General features: G+C 36.7%; 1 protein-coding gene across 4 annotated transcripts in view; it reads left to right on the forward strand.

Annotated features, from left to right (window-relative positions):
* Positions 1-23,122, forward strand: part of CLOCK (clock circadian regulator) — a 132,429-nt gene that overhangs the window by 90,049 nt on the left and 19,258 nt on the right. For all 4 annotated transcript variants that reach the window (XM_043572608.1, XM_043572611.1, XM_043572610.1 and 1 more), the window contains exons 12-19: positions 2,046-2,128; positions 2,333-2,439; positions 4,443-4,590; positions 5,156-5,231; positions 11,467-11,608; positions 13,767-13,867; positions 14,566-14,655; positions 17,967-18,119. In XM_043572608.1, coding sequence (XP_043428543.1) covers positions 2,046-2,128; positions 2,333-2,439; positions 4,443-4,590; positions 5,156-5,231; positions 11,467-11,608; positions 13,767-13,867; positions 14,566-14,655; positions 17,967-18,119 — 900 coding nt within the window. The remainder of the gene's footprint in view (positions 1-2,045; positions 2,129-2,332; positions 2,440-4,442; positions 4,591-5,155; positions 5,232-11,466; positions 11,609-13,766; positions 13,868-14,565; positions 14,656-17,966; positions 18,120-23,122) is intronic.

A 23,122-nucleotide genomic window follows, 5' to 3' on the forward strand; every position in this document is an offset into this window, starting at 1 on the left:
AAATAATTTATTTTATTTCCTGGGCCCAAGAAGTAGATGATTAGTAGAGAAGTGGGAAAATGAAAGAGTTCAACCATTAGAAAGTGGCTTGAAATAAGCCAGACTAAGATTTTAAATTTAGGAAGATACCATATTCTAGGACAGAATACTGAAATAGCAGTTAAAGGATCTTAATCCAGTCTTGCTCTGCTTGTTTTGTTCTTAGGAAATAATAGCAGTGGCTAACAATTGTTGAGTGTTTGTACGTGCTGCATATTTTACATGTATTCTCTCATTTAATTCTTAAAACAACTTTAAAGATAGATGTTAGTATAGTCCTCATTTTATATATAAGGAAGCTGAGGCTTAGGGAAGTTCAGTTACTTGCTCAGAGTTATAGCTATCACGTGGTAGAACTGGGATTGATTCTAATTCCCATTCTCTCAAAGCCCAAGCTTGTAATTCACTATATTGTGGTACAGAAGGTCATTCAGGGGCACAGAGGAGTTTGGAGTGCATTGCTGAGTATGAGTAGGGTGGAGGGGGTAGGGATGGTGGGACATAAGGTTAGAAAAGTAAGCAGTCTAAAAATGAAATTTATTTCTTCATTGTTTCTCCATGCTAAAGAATTTAAACTTTATCGAAACAGAATGAGAAGTTATGAAGGTTTTTAAGCACAGAAGTCATAATCATACTTGAGTATTAGAGAGTATTTGTGGCCAGAATAGAGGATGAGTTAAAGAATAGGGAGACTGATCTGGAGAGAAGCTATGGTGATAATGTGAGCCAGTGATGGCAAGTCTAGGGTCTAAGACCCTGAAGATGGATGAGATCAAACAGATTTTTTTTTTAACTTAGAAGGTGAAATTGAAAGGATTTAGTATCAACCACTTAGGTGGAAAAAGGTGAAAATGAGAGTATGTTGTGACTATCAGATTTCTAGACTGATGGCACAGCACAGGTATGCCTCCAGTGTTGAGATGCAAAATTGTGGGAGATGAGGAGTCAGGCAGTTCATTTTAGGACATAATGAGTTTGTGATGCATGGGGACATCCAGACAGTTAGAAAATACAGAGCTATAATTCAAGACAGAGATCTGAATTTAGAATGAGGGTTTATACGCATGTGAGTAAATAGAGAAACATACTGAGTGAGAAATGCTCCCCTAGAAGTCTGCATATGTTTATTGCCACATTCTTTAGTACCAGAAAATTAAAATGTGATTAAAACATTTCAGGGAGAGGCGGTTGGGTGGCTCAGTTGGTTAAGTGTCCATCTCTTGATTTTGGTTCAGGTCATGATCTCACAGTTTATGGGATCAAGCTCTGCATCAGACTCTATGCTGACAGCACAAAGTCTGCTTGGGACTCTCTCTCTCCCTCTCTGCCCCTTCCCTACTTGCTTGCTCTCAATAAATAAACTCAAAAAAATTGTTTAGGGAAAAATTATCTAATAATGACTTTTTTTTCTTCAAATTTTTATTTAAATTCTTGTTAGTTAACCATACAGTGCAGTATTGATTTCAGGAGTAGAATTCAGTGATTCATCACTTATAAACAGCTCCTAGTGCTCATCACACGTGCTCTCCTTAATGCCCATCACCCATTTAGCCCATCCCTCCCACCCACACACCCACCTCCCCTCCAGCAACCCTGTTTGTTCTCTGTATTTAAGAGTCTCTTATGTTTTTTTCCCTCTTTTTTCCCCCTCCCCTGTGTTCATCTGTTTTGTTTCTTAAATTCCACCTATGAGTGAAATCATATGGTATTTGTCTTTCTGTGACTTATTTGCTTAGCATAATAACACTTTAGCTCCATCCATGTCATTACAAATGGCAAGATATCCTTCCTTTTGATGGCCAGATAATATTCCATGGTGTGTGTGTGTGTATGTGTATGTGTATACACCACCTCTTCTTTAGCCATTCGTCAGTGGACGTTTGGGCTCTTTCCATAGTTTGGCTATTGTTGATAATTCTAATAATGACTTTTATGGCTAACAATATTTAAAATTCTTCTAAGGACACAACAGTATTTCTAAATTCTAATTATTAATTTACTTGTAGGAAATGTGCACTGTTGAAGAACCTAATGAAGAGTTTACATCCAGACATAGTTTAGAATGGAAGTTCCTATTTCTAGATCACAGGTAATTTCATTTTTAAATCCCATAAAAAGCTAATTGTCATATAATTCTTGAAATTAATTGGTTTCAAGGATACACTTAATCAGATGTTCAAATCCATTATCCATTTTTCAAAAAGTAAAGATTTCCCCCCAACCTGATTTCTAGTTCAGGTATTTCTTATTCTGGAAAAAGTTATAATTATCGATTATTTTATATGTGATTTAGGGCACCACCTATAATAGGATATTTGCCATTTGAAGTTCTGGGAACATCAGGCTATGATTACTATCATGTGGATGACCTAGAAAACTTGGCAAAATGCCATGAGCACTGTAAGTAGATTTTAATATTTCTGGTGATAATAACTGCTTTTAGTCTAATAAATAACTAATGTATTAATAGAAGATGGTAAAATGCAGACTTGTAAACATTTTTGTATTTTTGAAAAATATTGGAAGATTTTACTTTATAACCCAATCCAATAGGAATCCTAGATCAAATTTAAATTAAACTTATTCCTTCCTGTTTTACATATTTCAATCTATAATAGTAAGTACAGGTTTATAATATGGCATCTAATAAGCCTTGTTTTTGAAGTGTTTAAATTCTACATCTAGAGTAAAATTGGGATGGTATGTCAAAATATTAGAACACTGTTTCATATATTTTTATTTCAGGCATATAAGTCTGCCTAGGAATTAGGTACACATTTAAAGAAACTTTTAGAAAGCCCATAGTGAGTGCTTAATGTTTCCTGCCATTATGCTTATTAGCAGCAGGGACATTGACATCTTGTTGTACCTGGCTGGCACTATTCTAAACAGTTTATGTACATTATCTCCATTATTCATCAACACAGTTCTAGAAAGTAGATATTGTTATTGTCTCCATGAGTAAATTGAGACACAGGAAGGCTAAATAATTTACAATCCCACAATTCACTGGTGGCAGAGAAAGGTTTAGAGTCTAGACCTACTACCTCTTTACCACATGCTATTCTTTGTTTCAGAAGTTTGTTTTAATGGTAAGTTTTATTTGCTTCTCTGATTCTCCTCCTCAAATCCTACCTCTTGGAGTGTCCTCTATAGCTTAATTAGATATTCAAAATTCTTTCATGATGTCTTAGGCTGGTCTAGTAGGCCTCTATATGAAAATAAGGCATGTTACATAACAAAATCAACTAAATGGGAGATTTCAGAATAAAGTAATTTCAGCACAAAAAACCCATTATGCACTCCAAGTGATAGGGGCATTAGGCTCTATGATGTATTGAAAAGATCTGACACTTCTACTGACTAGCTGGGTAATTTTGGACAAACAATTTAAAATTTGTAGACCTCAGGGGCGTCTGGGTGGCTCAGTCAGTCAAGTGTCCGACTTCGGCTCAGGTCATGATCTCGCGGTTTGTGGGTTTGAACCCCGCGTCGGGCTCTGTGCTGACAGCTTGGAGCCTGGAGCCTGCTTCAGACTCTGTGTCTCCCTCTCTCTCTGACCCTCCCCTGCTTGTGCTCTGTCACTCTCTGTCAAAAATAAGTAAATCTAAAAAAAAAATTTTTTTTTAATTTGTAGACCTCAGTTTCCTCATGGAGAGAGAAAGAGAGATTGATTCCTGATTGGCATTTCCTGAAGTTTGTTTCACTGAATGCTGATCCCTTAAAAATAGATTTTATGGTCAAGGAAGACTGGGAAGCACTTCATAATCAATCCCTACTACCTCCCCACCCCCAGAATCATGACATAAATTAGCATACTAGAAGTTTTGAAAAGAAAGACTAAATAAAACTATTTAACAACATTCCCCAAATTAACCACAAAATTCTTTTTTTGCTTAATATCTGTTAAAAAGCTTCAGAACTTACAACCTACAAAGAGTGTTTTGGGAAATACTGTTGTCAGTTACTTGAAACAATTAAGTTATTCTGATTTTGGTTAAAGTTTTGAATTAAGTGCTTCAAAGATGCTGTACCTGCCAGGGTACCTGTACCTGTGCGAAAAAAACTCAGATGTGATCACTTATTGCTCTTCAGTCTCTGTTGGTGGGAGGAAGTCAATATGTGAACACTTTATTTTTAAATATTTGGAAATTTACTGTGTGTGAAAAGTATCTGAGATCAGTAGTAACTGACTCTAAGTGGGGCACTGTGGAAGATATGTTAATTGCTTGGGACATTAAGCTATCCCTGTAGAATAACATTTTCTTACAACTGATATTTATGTTACTGAAAAGCCATTGAATTGTGAATGTAGATTTAAATGTAAATGCTAGGTTTGGCTAAAAACCAGGTTCATAACTAATGATAATGAGTCAATAAATATATTTTTCTTTTCTTCTTAGTAATGCAGTACGGGAAAGGCAAATCATGTTATTATAGATTCCTCACCAAGGGACAACAGTGGATTTGGCTTCAGACTCATTATTATATCACTTACCATCAGTGGAATTCTAGGCCAGAATTTATTGTTTGTACTCACACCGTAGTAAGGTAATAATTCTTTTATAGAACTTATGAATTATAGAAACACTGATAGTGATGTTGGCAATGAAACTTTCAGGCATGACTTGTTAAGAGCTACAGTGATCTTTTTCCTAATTTTTGATAATGTCTTTTCATTAAAATTTTATTAAATTTACTTACAAGCATTAATTTTATTAAATTTACTTACTGGCATTATGTAGAAATAGAATACAGGTATATATGCATATGTAATTCTTAACCTAAGTGTTACAATTTAAAGCAGAAATTTTAACTTTCTTTTTTATACCAAAGTCAATCATGTAAAAGGAACACCTGAGTAGATCAGCATATTTTTCCTTTTTTTAATTCTTCTCAAGTACTGTGTAGTTAGAGATCATTTACAGTAGCATATAAAACTTCTGAGATAACTAGATTAAGATAGAAAACTATAGATGTGTTCTAGGATTGTGTAGTGCATAGCAAATAGGCTGGAATCCGTGGTGAACAAGTAAGACCCGTAACAGTCAGTGCACTTCTGCAGTATTGTAAATGAGTGATTAAGAACTAAAATTATATTTTTTTCCATTTGTAGTTATGCAGAAGTTAGGGCTGAAAGACGACGAGAACTTGGCATTGAAGAGTCTCTTCCTGAGACAGCTGCTGACAAAGTAGGTATCTTACAGTTTAAAAAAAATTATTTCTTCCTAATGAAAGGCAAGACTCAATAATTTATAGGAAAATTATTTTTCAAATATTTCATTTCCTCACTTGTGACAGAATTACACTTATATTTTACTTTTTATTTTAATTTTAACATTTTAAAACCTTATATACTTCTAAAAAACATTTGAAGGGCCTCCTATTTAGTGAGAGACATGTATGATTTCACATTTAAATTACCATTTACTAATTGCCTGCAATGTGCAAGGCTCTGGCCAGGTTCTTTATATGAATTTCCAAGTGTCACTTATTCTTCAGACATCCTTATCTCTTAGGTGATATTCCCTTCTTGAAAATGTTGAAACTTGAGGTTTTAGGGGGTTTTAGGGGAAGCCTCCCCTAAAAACATATGACTGGAAGTTATAGTCAGAATTTGAATTCTGGTTTTTCTTTTCTTTATGTCAGATATAAGTATAGTATACTAGTTACCTACTGCTATGTAATAAAAGTTAATGATGTAAAATAATACACATTTATTATCTCATAGTTTCTGTGGGTCAGAGATCTAGGCACGGTTTAGATGGGCCCTCTGCTTATAATTGGTCATTTGGCTGCAATCAAGGTGTCAGCCCAGGGTTTTCTCACAACGCTATAATCAACCTGTCAGTTGGGGCCACAGATATCTCAAGGTTCAGCTGGGGCAGAATCTGTTTTCAGGCTCACTCAGTGGTTGTTGGAAGGATGCGGTTCCTCATGGGCGGTTGGACTGAGTGCCTTGGTTTGCTGGCTAATGGCCTGAGACCACCTTTAGTTCGTTTCTAGGTAGCCATTTTATCAAGGAAGCATGTAAGAGATCCAGGGAGAGGGAACGACAGCAAGATGAGAGTCTTCTGTAACCTAATCACAGAAGTAATATCCCATCATTTTTGTCTATTCTATTAATTAGAAGTAAATCACTAGGTTCAGCCTGTACTAAAGGGAAGGGATTATACAAGGTGGTGAATACCAGGAGACAGGAATCAATGTGAGCTATGTCAGAAGTTCCCTACAACAGTTGTTTTTGACCTGTAGAAAATAGTGGAATGAAAAGAATCAAGAATAAAAAGTGAGTTAAATAAGCAGCATGCCAGGGTTGATATGGGGAGTATTATTCAGTTTTCAACAAACCTTATTAAGTACTTTCCATGTGCCAGAAAGTACTAGATAGGGGTCTAGATGCTCATATTACAGCAGTGAATGACCCGGACAAGTTTTCTGCAATCATGGATCCCATGTGAAGGAGTTTTTTCAAAGAGGCTTTGTATGCTTAGAAGAAAAAGATCCAGTATATTTTATAAAACACATTTTCTGAGAAAAGTGCTTAAATCTAGGGTACCTTGAATTTATAGAAACTAAAAGTAATACAGAGATTGTTCCTCCTTGCTTCTTTTTCTCTCATGCCAGTGTCCAATCCTAGTAAATTCAACTAGCCCTACTTCCAAGTATACTTCACATATGTGTACTTTCCTACTGTATTTACTCTTAACCACCACAGTGCTCCTGGAGTTAGGGAAGAGGTCCACTTGACATAGATTTTTGAGAAACTTTAATGTGTAGATAGGTTTTAAGGTCATGAATCCAAATATCACCAGGTGAATGAATGGCGACACACACACACACACACACACACACACACACACACACCCCTACCCACCCACCCAAGGGCTAAGCACTGGGGCATTCCATCATTAAGATATGAAAGAAACAAGGAAGAATCAGTCACAGAGGAGACTGAAGGGAAATATCCAGTCAGGTATGAATAAAACTGAGAAACTGAGTTTTCATAGAAGCCAAGAAAAAGTGTGCCCATGAGGAGTGAACAGTCAGCTTTGTCAGATTCACCTTAAATAGGTTAAATTAGGTGAGTACTGAGAAGTGTGCACTGAGTTTAACAAGTATTCATTGATCAATAAGAAAAGATTGGGTGGAATAGCAATATGAGTGAAAGCCTGATTAGAGTGGGCTTAAAAGAGAAATTCCTGGGACAGGGTAATTAGAGACAGTGAGTAGGGAAGGTTTTCCTACAAAAAGGAGAGGAGTGGAAGAGTATTAGGAAGAAATAGGCTTAAAAGAAGTTTTTGATGTTTAAGGTGGGAGAAATAATAGCATGTTCGTATACTGATAAGAATGGTCTGATGGAGAGAGAATTACTGCTAGAGATAGAGAAAAAAATGCTAGAGCAAAGTTCTCGAGCAGGGGAGAGAAGATGGGATCCAGGCCATAAGTAGACAGATTGGGCTTAGTGGAAAGATCATTTAATGATAGAGAGGTTTAGTAGACTGTGATCTTTAGGTCAAATCTCATTCTCTGCCTGGTTTGATAACACTCACAAGCTAAAAATATGGTTTCCACATGTTTCTCAGTGATTAAAAAAAAAATCAAAAGAAGAATGGTGTTTGTGACACATGAAAATTATATCATCAAATTCCACAGCTACACTCAATTGTGTATATATTGCCTATGTTTGCTTTTTTTTTATTAAAATTTTTTAATGTTTATTTATTTTTGAGAGAGAGTGTGAGTGGGGGAGAGGCAGAGAGAGAGGGAGATACAGGATGCGAAGCAGGCTTCAGGTTCCCAGCTGTCAGCGCAGAGCCGACACAGGGCCCAAACCATGAGATCATAACTTGAGCCGAAGTCAGATGCTTAACCGACTGAGTCACCCAGGCGCCCCTAATTTTTTTTTAATGTTAGTTTATTTTTGAGAGAGAGAGTGCGCGAGCAAGCATGAGGGGGGAGGGGCAGAGAGAGAGGGAGATACAGAATCTGAAGCAGGCTCCGGGCTCTACACTGTCATTACAGAGCCCAACACGGGGCTTGAACTCCGCAACCATGACATCATGACCTGAGCTGAAGTCGGACGCTTAACCGACTGAGCCACCCAGGAGCCCCTGCCTATGGTTGCTTTTGTGCTGCAACAGCAAGTTGAGTAGTTGCAGCAGAAACTACGTGGCCCCCAAAGCCTATAATATTGACTCTCTGGCCCTCACAGAGAACATTTGCTGACCCCTAATCTGTAGTGACATAAAGAAAGGCAGAGTATATGAGGACAGATGCTGTTAGTTAGGTTGATATGATAATAGGAGCTTATAGCAATGTCCAACAGTGAAACAGGAAGCAGAATAACCAGCTAAGAGTGAGGTTAGGAGAAGAGTTGTTTGAAGTTTGAAAAGAGCTGAGCAAGTGTTAAGTTGCTTTCTAGGAGGGGCGCCTGGGTGGCTCAGCCGGTTAAACATCCAACTTTGGCTTCATGATCTCAAGGTTCATGAGTTCGAGCCCCACATCAGGCTATGTGCTAACAGCACAGAGCCTGGAGCCTGCTTTGGATTCTGTCTCCCTCTCTCTATCTATTCCTCCTCTACTTGTGCGTGCTGTCTTTCTCACCCTCTCAAAAATAAATAAACATTAAAAAAAAAAATTTAATTGTTTTCTAGGAGAGTAGGAGAGTGAACAGATGTGGAATAGATTAAAAATTAGATTTAAACAGCATTGGTATTTTTCCAGGGGAGTGTGGTGGAGGGAGATAGGAGCAAGAGAGTTGATGATAACCTGTAAGGGTGTGGTTATGATGATTAACCATGAATTCATAAACTTGGTAAAGAGGGGAGAGAAGATACAAAATGAGAGAGTGTGAAAATGTGGTAGAATCAATGTATTTTATGTTCCGCTAAAGGATTATTGGAGCTGGCATACTAAAGAGAATAAGGAATAGTGGTCTAACAGGAGGATCTTTGAAATTGAGGTTATGGAAAGTTTATTTTTTTTAAAAAACTATTTATGAGGTGCCTGGGTGGCTCAGTCGGATAAGCATCCAACTTCGGCTCAGGTCATGATCTCACGGTTTGTGAGTTCAAGCCCCACATTGGGCTCTGTGTTGACAGCTCAGAGCCTGGGGCCTGCTTTGGATTCGCACGCGCGATCTCTCTCTCTCTCTCTCTCTCTCTCTCTCTCTCTCTCTCTCTCAAGAATAAGTAAACATTAAAAAAATTTTTTTTAATATTTATTTTGAGAGATAATGCATGCAAGGGGTGGGGGAGGGGAGAGGGATAGAGAGAGAGAGAGGGAGGGAGGGGGAGAAGGAGGGAGGGAGAGAATCCCAAGCAGGCTCCATACTGCAAGCCCGCAGGGGCTTGATCCCATGAACTGTGAGATCGTGACCTGAGTGGAAATCAAGAGTCAGATGCTTAACCAACTGAGCCACCCAGGAGCCCTATAAGGTTAATCTTATTGGTAATGATAAGGTCTAAGATATGACTGTAAGAATGAGTGACTGAGGACAGGTGGAAATCAAGATCTTTGTGGGAGAAGACATCAAGGAAGAGCGAAAACATGATGATGAACATGTGAATTGATACTGATGTTGATAACCGTGGATTTAAGAATAAGTTGATGGTAGACTTAGCCAGGAGCAGAAATTTTAATACAGGTACTTAGTGAGGAGTGACCATAAGGGTCAGTAGATAACTGTACCAACGAGAGATAGTCATATAATGATAATATGAGATTCTGGCTGTGAGTTTTGGAAAAGGAGGAAAGGGGAACATTGTGGAAAGAGGAGGAGGAGGACTTCTCTACCCCTCCAGAGCAGCGATCTGAAGGTTGTGAAAGAGAAAATAGCCACCACTTAAAAGTCCTGCAAGGAAGTGGTGTTTTCTGTAGACAGCTAGCTTTTAGTTAGAGCAAGCCAAGCAAATGGATGTTCAACGATGAGGTTGAGAATACAGGAGATTTTGATAATGGTGGGTAATATTCCATTGTATGTATACAACACATTTTGTTTATCCATTCATCTAGCAATGGACACTTGGGTTGCATCCATCTTTTGGCTATTGTGAATCATGCTGCTATGAACATGGGTGTACAAATACCTGTTTGAGTTACTCTGTTCAATTTTTTTGAGTATATACCTAGAAATGGAACTACTGGATCATGTAGTAATTACTTAATTTTCTGAGGAACCGTCATACTGTTTCCTGTAGTAGCTTCACTATTTTAAATTTTCACCAGCAGTGTACAAAGGTTCCAATTTATCCTCGTCAGCACTGGTGATTTTCTGTTTTGTTTTTGTTTTAAATAATAGTCCTCATGGGTGTGAAGTGGTATCTCATGGCTTTAATTTGTATTTCCCTAATGGTTAGTGACATTGAGCAACTTTTCTTTTTATTTAAAAAAAATTTTTTTTTTTAACATTTATTTATTTTTGAGACAGAGAGAGAGCATGAACAGGGGAGGGTCAGAGAAAGAGGGAGACACAGAATCTGAAACAGGCTCCAGGCTCTGAGCTGTCAGCACAGAGCCCGACGCGGGGCTCGAACCCACGGACCGCGAGATCATGACCTGAGCCGAAGTCGGACGCTTAACCGACTGAGCCACCCAGGCGCCCCGCAACTTTTCTTTTTAATTAATTTATTTTGAAAGAGGGAGAGAGAGTGCATGCACAAGTGGGGGAGGGACAGAGAGAGAGGGAGAGTGAAGGCTGGGCAGAGCCCGACATGGGGCTCAATCTTAGGAACTGAGATCGTGACCTGAGCTGAAATCAAGAGTCAGATGCTTAGCCGACTGAGCCATCAGGTGCCCTGGGCATTTTTTCAATGTGTTCACTGGCCATTTGTATATCTTCTTTGGAGAAATATATATGTAAGACCTATGTTTTTTAATTGGATTGTTTGGGGGGAGGTTTGCTATTCAATTGTAGGATTCTTTTATATTTTCTGGGTGTTAATTCCTTATCAGATACAGGTTTGTGAATGTTTTCTCCCCTCCCATGGGCTGCCTTTCCACTGTGTTTGTAGTGTCCTTTGATGCACTTTTGTTGCTTGTGCTTTTAGTGTCACATCCAAGAAATCGTTACCCAGTCCACTGTCATAAAGGCTTTTCTCCTTTTTTTCTAAAAGTTTTATAGTTTTAGCTCTTATGTTTAGGTCTTTGATCCATGACAGTTAATTTTTGTATATGGTAGAAATTAACAAAGAGTTTAATCATTCTGTTGCATCTGTTTCTATAAATAAAGAATGAAGTAAAAAATTTCTGACTGTAGAACAGCAATTTTTATTTCTTTACCTAATATTGCAGAGGTAAATATTACACAGGTACCTTTGCCTTGTTGTGGGTGAAAACTGATTTGGAGAAGGAAAAGTAGCCAGTTATATTGCTAACTTTGGATAACTGAACTACAAGAAAACATTTATTTTACTGTCTCCTTAGAGCCAAGATTCTGGGTCTGATAATCGTATAAACACAGTCAGTCTCAAAGAAGCCTTGGAAAGGTTTGATCACAGCCCAACTCCTTCTGCTTCCTCCCGGAGTTCAAGAAAATCATCTCACACAGCAGTCTCAGACCCTTCCTGTGAGTACGCTAGCTTGAAAGACTTTCTTTCAAGAGAGTGCTTCTAAATTGTTATTGGTGTCAGCATTTTTCATCAAATGCTACTTTAGTATTATTTTTACTTGAAAAAGTTTACTGTAGTATTGTTTGTTAAAAAGCTAGAAACACTCTTTTTAAGTTTATTTTTTTAATTCAAGTATAATTAACATGTTATATTAGCTTCAGGTGTTCAATATAATGTTTTAACAATTCTATACATTATTTAGTGCTCATCATAGTAAGTATACTCTTAATCCCCTTTGCCAATTTAAGAAACAAAAGAAATGAATAAAGAAAAAGGCAAACAAAAAACCAGACTCTTAAATATAGAGAACAGACTGGTTGGTTTCCAGAGGGAAGGCAGGAAGGAAGATGGATAAAATGCTACTTAAAAATGATTAGTTTTACATTTCTGAACTCTGTTAACTTTTCCAGTGAGCAAGAGGCACACTGCTCACATTTAACAAAGAATTATTTATAAAATAGCCTGTAAAATATTTAGGTAGTAGTGTTGGTATTGTTATGTTGCTTTTAATCATCCCTCAAAAAATAAAGCAAAACTGTTTATTCCTTTTTTACTGGTAGAACCTGTCAGTGTTCTTTAAGTTTGCTTTTTGAGAGTTTTTTTTTAGTTCTTGTTTTAAATGAAGACTTGCATAGTTATCATTGAATTAGTAACCTTTTTCTTTTTGTTTAAAGAGTTAAGCCCTTTCATTTCCCAGGGTATTAAAACTATATATTATAAGGAAAAGGAGGTTGTTGGAACCACTTAACACCATGGGTAGAACATTAAAGAGGTTAAACAGAATTTCTGAAACCTTAGGAAAAAAAATTTCTCCTTTGTAGCTGTTTTTCTCATTTTATAAAAGAGAAATTATACTTTTATGTTATGCTTTTAATGGAGGGAGGTACAAAATGCAAATCAGTGTAAATCAGTACATACTCATTAACATAGTGATGAATGTAAATTAGGAATGCATTGCTAAACCTCAAAAACTACAGTTTCTTGCAACCTAAAGTAAACCTTTAGTTTCCTGCAGTAAGAATACTTAAAATGAGATCTACCTTCTTAAATGTTTAACCATACGATACACTATTGTTGACTATAAGTACAATGTAGTGCAGACCTCTAGAGCTTATTCATTGTAGTAAATGGAGATGTTATTGATTAGTAACTCCATATTTGCTTCAATGCCCCCAGCCCTTGGCAAGCACCGTTCTAGTCTTTGATTCAATGAATTTGCCTATTTTAGATACCTCATATGATGGAATCATGCAGTACCTGTTTTTACATCATTGGCTTATTTCACTTAGCATAACATCCTCAAGATTCACCCATGTTGTATATCTTCAAATTTTCCATTCTTTTTTAAGGTTGAATAGTATTCCATTGTATGTATATTACCACATGCTGTTTTTTCCATTCACCTGTCAGACATTTAGATTGTTTCCACATCTTGGCTATTGTGAATGGTGCTGCAGTGAGCATAGGAGTGCAAATACCTCTTTGAGATTCTGATTTCAATTCTTTTGGATAAATACCCAGAGGTGGAATTGCTGGATCACATTTGGTAGTTCTATTTTTAATTTTTGGGGAAACCTCCATTACTGTTTCCCACAGTGGCTGCAGCATTTCACATCCCCACCAATTTTAAGTGTACAAGGGTTCTAATTTCTCCACATTCTGGGCAGCACTTTTTTCTTCTTTTTTTGATAATAGCCATCTTACCAGGTATGAAGTGGTATCTCATTGTGGTTTTGATTTGCATTTTCCTGACGAGTGATGTTGACCATTTTTTCATATGCTGGTTGGCCATTTGTAGATCTTCCTTGGAGAAATGTCTATATTCAAGTCCTTAAGCCATTTTGTATTGAGTTACTAGGTTTTTTACTATTGAGTTATAGGAGTAGTAACCATTTTTAAATTCAAAGTTTTCCTGTCTCAAATATTTATTTTGTCCTTAAGAAAAAAGTAATTCAAATGAGCCATCTTCTTGTCATAGACTTCACTTTAATTAAATAATTTAGAAAAATAACATAAAGATCATTTTTATTCACTGAAATCCATTTTGAGATTAATCTTTGGAAATTTTATTTTATAAAGTACTAACACTGTTTTGTTTTTGTTGACTGACATCAGCAACACCAACAAAGATCCCAACAGATACTAGCACTCCTCCCAGACCGCATTTACCAGCTCATGAAAAGATGGCACCAAGGAGGTCATCATTTAGTAGTCAGGTAACTCTTCAGTATTCTTCTGAATACAGAGTTATTAAAAGGGAAAAAAATCATCCAAATCCTTAAAATTCATTAATTTGTTATCCCTTTCTATAAAGACCAACACAGCTGTTGATAAATAACACTCGAGATCTTTCCTTTTTGTGAAGTAGTTCTCAAACATATGCTTTTGATGATTTTACAGGTAAAACATTAGATATTTATTTTAATTAATAAAAGTTAATTGGGGCACCTGGGTGGTTCAGTTATTTGAGTGTCCAACTCTTGATTTTGGCTCAGCTCATGATTTCACGGTTGGTGAGATCGAGCCCCTCTGCACTGTCAGCACAGATCCTGCTTGGGATTCTCTCTCTCTTTCTTCTTCCCACCAAAGTTAAATAAAAAATAAGAAAAATTAATAATTTAGAGGCATTTTATATTTAATTTCTAATACCAGTCACTTTTAGTTCTGTCTTTTAACTTTTACTGAGAGCCCATGCAAGGTAATGTGGCAGATGCCTTACAAGATACAAGGATAAATAAGGAATAGACATGTCCAGTGTAGAGGGGGAAACATGCATGCCTGCACTCAGCTAAAAATGCATGAGGCAAAGTGTAATTCTCTTATAAAGATACCATTTCTGGTGAAATGGTATTTCTGGTGAAACTACTTATGGATGGGTATAATTGTCACTCATTATTTTTTATTTTGCTCCTAGTCCATAAATTCCCAGTCTGTTGGTCAGTCATTAACACAACCAGTGATGTCTCAAGCTGCAAATTTACCAATTCCACAAGGCATGTCCCAGGTATTTTTTGTTTGTTTGTTTGTTTGTTTGAAACAGTTGAGTATTTTAAAATGATAAATGGTTTTTAAGGTAATAGAGATTTTTAAAAATACATACTTTTAGTGCAGTGAATCTCATGTGTGGCCATTTATAATGTCTGGGGGATATTTTTGATTGTCAGTGATTATTGGGTACCACTGGCCCTTCATAGGCAAGGACCAGGGATGCTATTTGTCTTGAAAGATGCATGACAGGGGCGCCTGGGTGGCTAAGTCGGTTAAGCGTCCGACTTCAGCTCAGGTCATGATCTCGCGGTCTGTGGGTTCAGGCCCCGTGTCGGGCTCTGTGCTGACTGCTCAGAGCCTGGAGCCTGTTTCGGATTCTGTGTCTCCCTCTCTCTCTGACCCTTCCCCGTTCATGCTCTGTCTCTCTCTGTCTCAAAAATAAATAAACATTAAAAAAAAAATTTTAAAAAGATGCATGACAGTTTTGTACAACAAAGAATTATCCTGCCTAATGCTATAATACTCCACTGAGAGACACTACAGATAGAAATAGAAGGATATTAAAGATGAAATATAGCTGTTCATTTTGTTCTTCCTATGGATAGTGGAAGAATTAAGTAATTTTATTCATATATTCATTCATACACAGGGCATTTATTGAGTTCTTGAGATATTGCAGGTGCTCGCAATATTAATATATGTAGTGTAAGATTTTATTACATCTAGAAGGAATGATAGATAACTACAGTGCAATATTGTATAGTCTGTGCCCAAGGTATATAGGCTGATATATGAGCACATTAGATGGACCCCTAATGCAGCCTGAGGAAGTGAATGAAAACTTTCTGGAAGAATTGTTGCTTGAGCTCAGTCCTGAAGGAAACCTACATACAGAAATTAGCAAGGAGACAAAAGAATAGGTATTATAAAATTGACACTAAATTACTTTTGATTGAAATTCCTAACTTGTAATTTATGACTCTGTATTCATTCAGTGCTTCAAACACATTAAAAATACTAGATAGTGGTAAAAATAATCCAAACTGTTTTGTTTGGTGTTAAATATACCTTGACTTAACAGTATTTCAAATAATGATAGTTAAGAGTAGGTAAAAAACATTTTTCTAAAAATACCTTTATCTTACATGGTTTTTATCTAAATTATACTATATATAATTTTAGCCATTATATGACACCTGTACAAGTATATTGACAATGTTGTAAATTATCTAAACACCATAACCTTGACTTCCTGTAACATGATTATATAAGGTGCTTAAATATTATCTGTAGTTACAGTAGTTTTCATCATCGAGTCCTCAATGCTTTTTATTCTGAAGGTTAACAGATTTTTTATGTAAATATTTAGGCATACTTTCAATATTATTAGTTCACTAATCTCAAGATACTGGATGACTATTTCTTAACATTTTAAAGGGATATTTTCATGAAATTTAATAATACCTGCTATGTTATGAAAAATGTTCATAACTATCCAGACCTCTTATTTTGTTGAGTGATAAAGCCACTTTGCCTCTTAGTTCTGAGATTTTTTTTTCCTGTTATTCTGCCTTCTGTTTATATCTTATTTGCATTTAATAGAAATCCTTTAAGTAATGTCAATGTAAAGTTTATTCAAAGGTATAAATAACTTTTGTTAGGATAAAATATATTTGTATGACATAAATACAACATTTTGAATAATATTTTTAAGAGGCAGAGCTCAAGTACAAATTTGTAATGTTTTCTCATACCTAGTGTAATCTAATGTAAGATATGATTATTGTCAACTTTAGAAGTCTGAGTTGTATACTTTTTGAAAAGTAGTATTCAGTATCAGTACAAACTTTTGAAGATAAAAAAAGCTTTTGGGAGAGCATTTCTCACTTTTAGATGCAGTTCACTATGGGAGGCTATTTTAAGATTAAGGCACATTTCCAATAAATTGAAATTCTTTTTGGTATACTATATCCTGTGCTAAATATTCATAGAAATAGTTAAATGAGCCTGTATAGACTTAAGTGATGAATCACTAAGTGTGGCTAAATGTCAAGCAGTAGTAAATAAAAGCTGCTTATGACTCAAGTAAAACATAGTGAAATAAGATTGAAACTCCTGGAAGTAGAATAACTGTGTTTTCATTCATGTCTGCACTTATTCATTCATAATTGCTTAGTCTTTAAAAGCCTACATTTTGTACTTGTCTGAGAACAGTTTCAGTTGAAAATGTGAGGGGCGCCTGGGTGGCTCAGTTGGTTAAGTGTCCGACTTCAGCTCAGGTCATAATCTTGTGGTTTGTGAGTTTGAGCCCTGTGTCAGGCTCTGTGCTGACAGCTTGGAGCCTGGAGCCTGCTTTCAGATTCTGTGTTTCCCTCTCTCTCTGCCCCTCCCCTGCTCACACTCTGTGTCTGCCTCAAAAATAAAGAAACATTTAAAAAAATTTTTGAGAAAAAGGAAATAGTAAAAATATGGTTAGTTATCTGTTTAGATTTTTATAACCTTCAAGTGTGTACAAAGAGGACATTGTAGGGATGACAGAATTTGATATGAGTAACTCTAAGAACTGGCTACTTTTTCATTTGTTAAATGGTAGAGATTAAGAAACTTGTTCTAGGAAATGGTAGAGCCACAATATGATCTCTGGTCTTCTAATGCCAGTGTATACTCATAATCAGTCAAGATCTGGTCAGAAGTCAGAAGCCATACCAGAAATTTGAATAGGGCTAATATAAAAAAATATATTAACTGGTAACAGGGAATTCTAAAGAATACAGGCATAATGGATGTAGGGGGCAGCCACTAACCGCAAGTGAAAAGGAGAGTACAGTATGCAAAGAAGGAACAACTTGGAAAACTCTCCCAACCTCCTAAACTTCTTCCTTCAGGCTAGGTTGAAACTCAGTTCCCATTGGGGTTGGTGTGGCTGTAGCCACTGGATGAGAGGGAGGTTCACTGAGGTGCCAGAGACCAGGGCTGGAGGGCAGGAAGCCACCTGCTGGGGTACCAGCAAAATTTGTTGGGGAGCTTCCCATAAGGATGCCAGTGGGACTTGCTGGAAAGCCACCTCCCTTTGCAGTATCCCTCTAGCTCCATCTACTGACATGACTAAGTTTGTGTCCACTGACAAAGGAAGATGTTTATAAGGTCCAGCTCCAGTAGCACAAAGCTAAGCAAAGGTGGGTGAATTAGGAGCCAAGAGGCAATACGTTAGTAATTGGTATAACATTTTAAACTCATGATATATACTGCTTATTTTTCACATTGCACAATTATGAAGAATAAGTGATTCTAAAATATGTTACACTTTTTCCAAACATGGGACTTCAGTTTCAGTTTTCAGCTCAGTTAGGAGCCATGCAGCATCTAAAAGACCAATTAGAGCAACGGACACGGATGATAGAGGCAAACATTCATCGGCAACAAGAAGAACTAAGAAAAATTCAAGAACAACTTCAAATGGTCCATGGTCAAGGGCTGCAGGTAAGTTATTATATTTGAATACAACAAAGCATTTCATTCACATTTTGGTTCCTTAATAAAATTGACTTTTCTTACTTAAAAATGAGATGCAAGAAATACATTTCATCAATTTGGTTCAGTAAATACTCATTGGTTACCTACTCAATATGATTGAATTTATAGTCTGATTCATTCCTAAGAATATTTCCATCAACATCCTTGTTTCTCCAGATTAGATTCATCTTGTATAGTCTTTATTTTTAGTAAGCTTATACCCATAATATGAAAATAATATTTTATATAGACTTTTAGGTACATGTTGGTACAGAAGTTAGAAATCAATCATCAGTCATTGTTTTAGTGAAATATCAGTAGGTATGATTCAAATTAGTCTTATTTGGTCAATCTACTGACCCACTAAAGTTACATCTGTCAGACTAGTATTTTGGAGAAGGGAAACTTCAAGTGAAAACTACTTCTGTCTCATGCCATAAATTATGAATGATAGGTGATGAAGAACCAGCAGGTCACAGGCCCTTTTTTTTTTTTTCAATATAATTTATTGTCAAATTGGCTAATATACAGGGTGTAAAGTGTGCTCTTCGTTTTTGGGGTAGATTCCCATGGTTCATCGCTTACATATAACACCCGGTGCTCCTCCCAACAAGTGCCCTCCTGAATGCCCTTTACCCATTTTCCCCTCTCCCCCACCGTCCATCAACCCTCAGATTGTTCTCTGTATTTGTTTCCTATGGTTTGCCTTCTTCCCTTTCTTTTTGTAACTTTTTTTCCCCCTTCCCTTCCCCCATGGTCTTCTGTTAAGTTTCTCAAGATCCACATTTGAATGAAAACATGGTATCTTTCTCTGACTGACTTATTTCACTCAGCATATACCTTCCAGTTCTATCCATGTTGCTGCAAGTGGCATGATTTCATTCTTTCTCATTGTCAAGTAGTATTCCATTGTACATATAAACCACATCTTCTATATCCATTCATCAGTTGATGGACATTTAGGCTCTTTCCATAATTTGGCTATTGTTGAAAGCACTGCTATAAACGTTGGGGTACACGTGCCCCTATGAATCAGCATTCCTATATCTTTTGAATAAATTCCTAGTAGTGCTATTGCTGGGTTGTAGGATAGGAACCTCCACACTGTTTTCCAGTTTGCATTCCCACCAACAGTGCACGAGGGTTCCCTTTTCTCCACATCCATGCCAGTATCTGTAGTTTCCTGAGTTGTTGATTTTAGCCACTCTGACCGGTGTGAGGTGGTATCTCAGTGTGGTTTTGGTTTGTAGTTCCCTGATGATGAGTGACGTTGAGCATCTTTTCATATGTCTGGTGGCCATCTGGATGTCTTCTTTGGAAAAGTGTCTATTCATGTCTTCTGCCCATTTCTTCACTGGTTTATTTGTTTTTCGGGTGTGGAGTTTAGTAAGTTTTTTGGTAGATTTTGGGTATTAACCCTTTATCCAATACATCATTTGCAAATATCTTTCCCCATTCTGTCGGTTGCCTTTTAGTTTTGTTGATTGTTTCCTTTGCAGTGCAGAAGCTTTTTATCTTGATGAAGTCTCAATAGTTCATTTTTGCTTTTATTTCCCTTGCCTCTGGAGACTTATTGAACAAGAAGTTGCGGCTGAGGTCAAAGAGATTGTTGCCTGCTTTCTCCTCTAAGGTTTTGATGGTTTCCTGTCTCACATTGAGGTCTTTCATCCATTTTGAATTTATTTTTGTGTATTCTGTAAGAAAGTGGTCTAGTTTCATTCTTCTGCATGTTGTTGTCCGGTTCTCCCAGCACCATTTGCTAAAGAGACTATCTTTTTTCCATTGGATACTCTTTCCTGCTTTGTCAAAGATTAGTTGGCCATACATTTGTGGGTCCAATTCTGGGTTCTCTATTCTATTCCATTGGTCTATGTGTCTGTTTTTGTGCCAATGACTATACTGTCTTGATGATTACAGTTTTGTAGTAGAGGCTAAAGTCTGGGTTTGTGATGCCTCCAGCTCTGGTTTTCCTTTTCAACATTACTTTGGCTATTTGGTGTCTTTTGTGCTTCCATACAAATTTTAGGATTGTTTGTTCTAGCTTTGAGAAGAATGCCAGTGCAATTTTGATTGGGATTGCATTAAATGTGTAGATTGCTTTGGGTAGTATTGACATTTTAACAATATTTATTCTTCTAATCCATGAGCATGGGATGTTTTTCCATTTCTTTGTGTTTTCAGTTTCCTTCGTAAGTTTTCTATAGTTTTCAGCATACAGATCCTTTACATCTTTGGTTAGGTTTATCCTAGGTATTTTATGGTTCTTGGTGCAATTATAAATGGGATCGATTTCTTGATTTTCTGTTGCTTTGTTATTGGTGTATAGAAATGCAGCCAATTTCTGTACATCGATTTTTGTACCCTGCAACTTTGCTGAATTCATGAATCAGTTCTAGCAGCCTTTTGGTGGAGTCTTTCAGGTTTTCCATGTAGAGTATCATGTCATCTGCCAAAAGTGAAAGCTTGACTACTTCTTTGTCAATTTGGATGCCTTTTATTTCGTTTTGTTGTCTGATTGTTTGTGCTAGGACTTCTAACACTATGTTAAGCAACAGTGGTGAGAGTGGACATCCTTGTCGTGTTCCTGATCTCAGGGAGAAAGCTCTCAGTTTTTCCCCATTGAGAATGATATTAGCTGTGGGCCTTCATCTATGGCTTTTATGATAAGGTATATTCCTTCTAACCTGACTTTCTTGAAGGTTTTTATTAAGGATACTGTATTTTGTCAAATGCTTTTTCTGCATCTGTTGACAGATCATATGGTTCTTGTCCTTTATTAATGTGATATATGGCATTGATTGATTTGTGAATATTGAGCCAGCCCTGCAGTCCAGGAATGAATCCCACTTGATCATGGTAAATAATTCTTGTTATGTGCTGTTGAGTTCAATTTGCTAGTATCTTGTTTAGGATTTTTGCACCCATGTTCATCAGAGATACTGGCCTGTAATTCTCCTTTTTTGTGGGGTCTCTGTCTGGTTTGGGAATCAAGATAATGTTGGCTTCCTAGAATGAGTCCAGAAGTTTCCTTCCATTTCTATATTTTGGAACAGCTTGAGGATAGGTATTAACTCTGCTTTTAAGTGTCTGGTAGAATTCCCCTGGGAAGCCAACTGGCCCAGGACTCTTAATTAATGCGAGATTTTTAATAACTGATTCAATTTCTTCACTACTTATGGGTCTGTTCAAATTTTTTATTTCTTCTCATTTGAGTTTTGGTACTATGTGAGTGAGTGTCTAGGAGTTTATCCATTTCTTCCAGATTATCCAGTTTGTTGGCATATAATTTTTCATAGTATTCTCTAATAATTGTTTGTATGTCTGTGGTGTTGGTTGTGATCTCTCTTCTTTCATTTGTGATTTTATCTGTTTGGGTTCTCTCTCTTCTTTTTGAGAAGTCTGGCTAGGGATGTATCAATTTTGTTTATTTTTTCAAAAAACCAACTCAGTTACATTGATCCGTTCTGCTGGTTTTTTTGTATTCTGTATTGTTTATTTCTGCTCTGATCTTTGTTATTTCTCTTCTTCTGGTGGCCTTGGGGTTTCTTTGTTGTTCTGCTTCTAGTTCCTTTAGGTATGCTGTTAGATTTTGTATTTGGGATTTTTCTTGTTTCTTGAGATAGACCTGGATTGCAATGTATTTTCCTTTTAAGACTACCTTTGCTGTATCCCAAAGGGTTTGGACTGTTGTGTTTTCATTTTCATTTGTTTCCATATATTTTTAAATTTCTTCTTTAGTTGCCTGGTTGACCCATTCATTCTTTAGTAGGATGTTCTTTAACCTCCATGCATTTGGAGGTTTTCCAAACTTTTTCCTGTGGTTGGTTTCAAGTTTCATAGCATTGTGATCTGAAAATGTGCATGGTATTAACTCAATTCTTTTATATTTTTCAAGAGCTGTTTTGTGACCCAGTAAGTGATCTGTTTTGAGAATGTTCTGTGTGCACTTGTGAAGAATGTATATTCTGCTGTTTTAGGATGAAAAGTTCTGAATATATCTGTCAAGTCCATCTGGTCCATTGTATCATTAAGGGCCATTGTTTCTGTTGATTTTCTGTCTGGGTGATCTGTCCATTGTTGTAAGTGGAGTATTAAAGTCCCCTGCAATTGGCACATTCTTACCAATAAGATTGCTTATGTTTGTGATTGATTGTTTTATATATTTGGGTGCTTCTGAATTCACTGCATAAGCGTTTATAATTATTAATTCTTCTTGAAGGGTAGACCTTGTAATTATACATAAGGCCCTTCTTCATCTCTTGTTACAGCCTTTAGTTGAAAATCTAATTTGTCCACTATAAGTATGGCTACTCTAGCTTTCTTTTGACTTCCAGTAGCATGATAGATGGTTTTCCATCCCCTCACTTTCAATCTGAAGGTGTCCTCAGGTCTAAAATGGGTCTCTTGTAGACAGTAAATAGATGGATCTTGTTTTTTTATCCATTCTGATAACCTATGTCTTTTGATTAGAGCGTTTAGTCCATTAACATTCAGTGTTATTATTGAAAGATATGGATTAGACTCATTGTGTTAGCTGTAGGTTTCATGCTTGTAGTGATTTCTCTGGTCCTTTGTGGTCTTTGCAAAACATTGCACTCAGAGTCCCCCTTAGGATCTCTTGTAGGGCTGGTTTAGTGGTGATGAATTCCTTCAGTTTTTGTCTGGTAAAACCTTTATCTCTCCTGCTATTCTGAATGACAGGCTTTGGATAAAGGATTCTCGGCTGCATATTTTTCCTATTCAGCACATTGAACATTTCCTGCCACTCCCCTCTGGCCTGCCAAGTTTCAGTAGATGGGTCTCCTACTACCCTTATGTGTCTACCCTTGTAGGTTAAGACCCATTTGTCCCTAGCTTCTTTCAGAAATCTCTCTTTATCTTTGTATTTAGCCACTTTCACTATGATATGTCATGCAGAAGATTGATTCAAGTTACATCTGAAGGGAGTTCTCTGTGCCTCCTGGATTTCA

The sequence above is a fragment of the Prionailurus bengalensis genome, chromosome B1 (assembly GCF_016509475.1).
Source record: "Prionailurus bengalensis isolate Pbe53 chromosome B1, Fcat_Pben_1.1_paternal_pri, whole genome shotgun sequence".
Taxonomy (NCBI): Eukaryota; Metazoa; Chordata; class Mammalia; order Carnivora; family Felidae; genus Prionailurus; species Prionailurus bengalensis.